Raw genomic sequence first — 4,379 nt, 5'->3', positions numbered from 1 at the left:
TTTTATAGTCTATTTTTAGTTATGGCCTCCTAAAATTTGTGTATAATTGTATAATTACATAATGTGTTGTTTATTTTTTTTCCTACCGCCCCCCTCGTAAAATTGTTCAATATCCGCCACTCCCTATGATCCGCTACCACATTAAACAATTAATTTCATAAACCCCCCACACCACACCTCTCCAAAATTGAATGGTATCAGAGTCAGCGTAACGCAAAAGGTCACGGGTTCAAATCTCATCCACCCCTCCTTTCAAAGTGGAATATTTCGTGTTGGGTACGAGGAGATCTATGTTGCATCCACACTTCAAACCCAAAGGACTTTCGTGTCAGAGGGGTGATAGAGTATATACAACTAATCTTGTGGCTTCAACCACCAACGTAAACTTTTATTTGAGTTGGTCATTTGACAATAACGATCCTGCTATATTCAATTTTACAATATACATCATATACAGAGTATATTTGTTCACTTTTAGTACAATGCAAGTAAATTTACACACCATGTAATCAATAAAAATTCTATAATTGCATATGAAAAAAGTTATGCTATATCAAAAGTTGAGAAAATAGTGAATGCGAGAGGAATACATAAATCGACACTCTGATTATAAACACGTTCATTACATATTCGAACACGGCCGTTACACATTCGATAACTAGCTATCTCGTAAATGCCTACATAAAAACATTGATAATGTTCATTACACATTTTTTTTTTGTTTCTTTATCCTAAGACATACTATGAGACTAATAATGTTGATCTAATGATTAACACTGAGTGCTTATATACGAGTAATTACAATTTACAGGTTCGAATTCCCCCCTCTATTTGTAATATTACCCTTGTGAACAAGAAAAAGTGGTACTCCTTTACACTGGAAAAAAAAAGAGAAAAAAGTGACAATGATGTGATTTTTGTTTTAGAGAATATTGAACATGGGTTTAGTAGACAACAAACAACCTGAAAGACTACATAAGCTAATTTAATCCTAAACCAACTATTAACACAGAAAAGTTTAACCGACACTCTGATTATAAACACATTCATTAAACATTCTAACACGACCGTTACACATTCGATAACTAGCTATCTCGTAAATTCATACCTAAAAGTAAAAACATTGAGTCTCAAGTTCAATCTTAGCACATCATTTAATATGCACATCATCATTTTTTTTTTTTTTTGAAAGGTTGCACATCATCATTTTATAGTGCTAAAATTCTTGGTCTCATATAGAAAGCAAAAAAATCATTGTTATGACAAGGTTGATTGGATCAACAAAAACCTATCATTATTATCTGCATAAAACAGGATTTATTTATCCTGTTCATGCAAATTGGTAATAATAATATTATTATTTAATTTCATGTTTTTACAGTAGAGAGAGAAAGAAACTACTCTCCCCCAATTACTGCCTAATAATTCCATTCATTAATTTGCCATGTCATCTCAACTGACGTCATCTTTCTCTCTCCTCCCATAACCTCCCCACAGGGTCTCGTCCCCTCCATTTTTCTTGCTTCCAAACACCAGAAATCATTCAGTGTATTGGGAACTTAAACTCTGTACAATTAATTGCAGGATGTTTTTTTTTATTGAGTTCAGTGACAGACAAATCAACTCGATCCCCTTCTCATTTTATCTTCCCAAAGCCATGAATTTCATCAATTTTTTTTAATCATCATCTTCATCTTATCATCTCACTTTCAGGGGTGTTTTGGGAAATTGATTAAGTCCACTGATCTGGGCAGTACCAGTGAAGTGATGGAGCTTGTTCTTCTGAGAAGAAATTACATGCTTCTTCTCCACTGAAGAAATTGTGTTCTTCAATCTTCACAAACTGCGGGTGATACACATTATTACTGTTGTTGCTGTTGTTGTTGCTGTTGTTGTTGTTGTTGTTGTTGTTGTTGTTGTTGTTGTTGTTGTTGTTGTTGTTGTTGTTGTTGTTGTTGTTGTTGTTGTTGTTGTGATTCTGGGTTGTCCGCATTTCGTCTAATCTCGAGAAATCGAAACAGTTGATTGATGGTGGAGATGGTGAAGAACTGTTGAATCTGAAGGAGGATGAAGAAGGCGACATCAATAGCTGTTGTTGTTGTTGATGATGTTGTTGTTGTTGTTGTTGCTGTTGTTGTTGATGATTCTGGAAAATGGGTTCACTAGAAGAGTTTGAAGCATTTGGACTGTTGCTATTATTATTGTCATCGTTCAAAATTGCGCTAGAGTCGCTATCAGAAGGGCCACCGTCTTTGAATTTGGCAAACATGTTTTGGACTTTCAACAACTTTGCATTTTCCGATCCACCACCGCCGTCACCACCACCACCGCCGCCGCCACTCAGTGATTCTGCAGGTGGGGTGATCGGTTCAATGTCGTCTTCGTCGTCGTCGTTCATGTTGATGTTCTCAGATTCAAACAGCAAAGCTTCTTCTTCTTTTGAGACTCTATCTTCGCCTAGCTTTGATTTCAGCTCTTTGATCTGTCATAAAAATATTTTTGTAAGTCACACATTCCAAATAAACTGCGTCTATATAGCTTTTTACAATCAATTCATCACATACAACATAGACTGGAAAACGATCCTTATGCCTTTTCAGATACTTAAAGGATATCGTTGACAGTAATCCAATGTGTCTCTTTAGGATCTGACTGGTATCCGCTCGTAGCACTAAGGCTATTCAGACTCGAGTAGGAGTGTAAGGGTCCTTGTTCAAGACACCCATGTAACCATATATACTATCAACCACGAGAGTCTGATAGGTATCTGCTCGTAGCACTAATGGTACTCAGACTCAAGCAAGAATGTCTAAAATGGGTCCTTGCTCAAGACACCACATATGACCATACTATCCAACATGAAGTCCGACCGGTATCTGCTCGTAGCACTAATGTTACTCAAACTCGAGTAAGATTGTCTAAAATGGGTCCTTGCTCAAGACAATCCCATATGACCATACTATCTAATACACGGTCTGACTGATATCTGCTCATAGCACTAATGTTATTCAGATTTGAGTAGGAGTGTCTAAAACGGATCCTTGCCCAAGACACTCCGTTACCCCCATACGACCATACTATCCAACACCGTTTACAGATATTGAACTTAAAATGAAAAGTTCGAGTAACATAACATAACAAAAATCTTATCAAATATGACATAAAATTAACATGGTAAAAGTTTACCTCTTTGAGGAGTGCATCCTTGTCATGTTGAAGTGACTCAAAATTCTGTTTCAGATTATCAAAACTAGATTTAAGAACACCATAATCTCTCTCCAATTGCTTAGTCTTCCACCTAGCTCTACGATTCTGAAACCAAACAGCAACCTGTCTAGGTTTCAGACCAAGTTCTTGAGCAAGCTGCACTTTTCTCTCTGGTTCAAGCTTGTTCTCAACCTCAAAGTTCCTCTCTAAAGCCTTGACTTGATCCACACTTAACCTCCGTTTCTTTTCCGGTATGTGCCCGATTTCTTCTATGCAACCTTCTTCATCAACAAGACTCTCTAACATCATAGATTGGTAATCTCTGTTGCTGTATATGTTGTTGTTGTTTCTTGGACTGTGTTCCTCTGCATCAACCATTAAAAAAACACCACAATTCAGCACTAACACAAATATAAATATAAATATAAATAAAATAATTTGAGGTCGGCTAATATGAATCGACATAGGAGAATATAAACATGAACAATCAAACAAGAAAAGAAAATTTCCATTATAAAAAAAAACAAGAGAATTATATGAAAGTAAGTAAGTAAAACCTTGTATGGAAATGAGAGCACCCAGTGAATCTGAACTTCTAGTTCTCTTCATAATTCAGCAGAATTTACTAAAAAATTTCCCTTTTTTGTTTTTTTTTAAACTTGGGTTTAATGTGGAGGGTTTTGTATCTTTTTTAAGTCTTTTTTTCTCAAATGTTTTGTTTAGTTTCCATGAAAGGAAGAATTTGAAGCAGGTTTTTTTAACCTCCTATCATCATCATCATCAGTCTGTTTTTTTTTTTTACCTCTCTTGCACCAGTAAAAAAAGAAGAAAAAGCACAAGAATTTTTACCCAATCCCAAACCAGAAAGAAGAGAGAAGGAAAGAGGAGTTGTGCTGGAAAAAGAAAGAAAACCAAGATCACAATCCAGAGCCAGAAGGCTCCCAAATTTCAGTGTCCTTAAATAAACAAACTGGGGTTAAGGAGAATGGTTAGAATTCCAACTAGGGTTAGGTCCCTATACAGGGTTGGGAAAATGGAAATGAAATGAGGTCCAAATTATAACCAAATGCAATTTTCTGTGACTGGCTATAGCCGGTGACCTACTATTCCCTTCTTCCTCTGTTTAGGGACCGTTTGGGTTAATGAGAAGATATTTTTCACAAAATTTATCG

The 4,379-nt window shown here is 36.0% G+C and overlaps 1 protein-coding gene across 1 annotated transcript; it reads right to left on the bottom strand.

The window, feature by feature from the left end:
- Positions 1–1,272: 1,272 nt before the first annotated feature.
- Positions 1,273–4,146, bottom strand: LOC110791755 (homeobox-leucine zipper protein ATHB-6). Its single transcript, XM_021996513.2, has 3 exons — positions 3,765–4,146; positions 3,187–3,572; positions 1,273–2,482 (listed from the first exon to the last, which is right to left on the bottom strand). The coding sequence occupies exons 1-3, from the start codon at positions 3,814–3,816 to the stop codon at positions 1,733–1,735; spliced, it is 1,188 nt and encodes a 395-aa protein (XP_021852205.2). The 5' UTR covers positions 3,817–4,146; the 3' UTR covers positions 1,273–1,732.
- Positions 4,147–4,379: the final 233 nt, after the last annotated feature.

This window comes from Spinacia oleracea, chromosome 3 (assembly GCF_020520425.1).
Source record: "Spinacia oleracea cultivar Varoflay chromosome 3, BTI_SOV_V1, whole genome shotgun sequence".
Lineage (NCBI taxonomy): Eukaryota > Viridiplantae > Streptophyta > Magnoliopsida > Caryophyllales > Amaranthaceae > Spinacia > Spinacia oleracea.
Note: the sequence above shows the minus strand (reverse complement) of the source record. Positions and strands in the feature narration are given on the sequence as shown.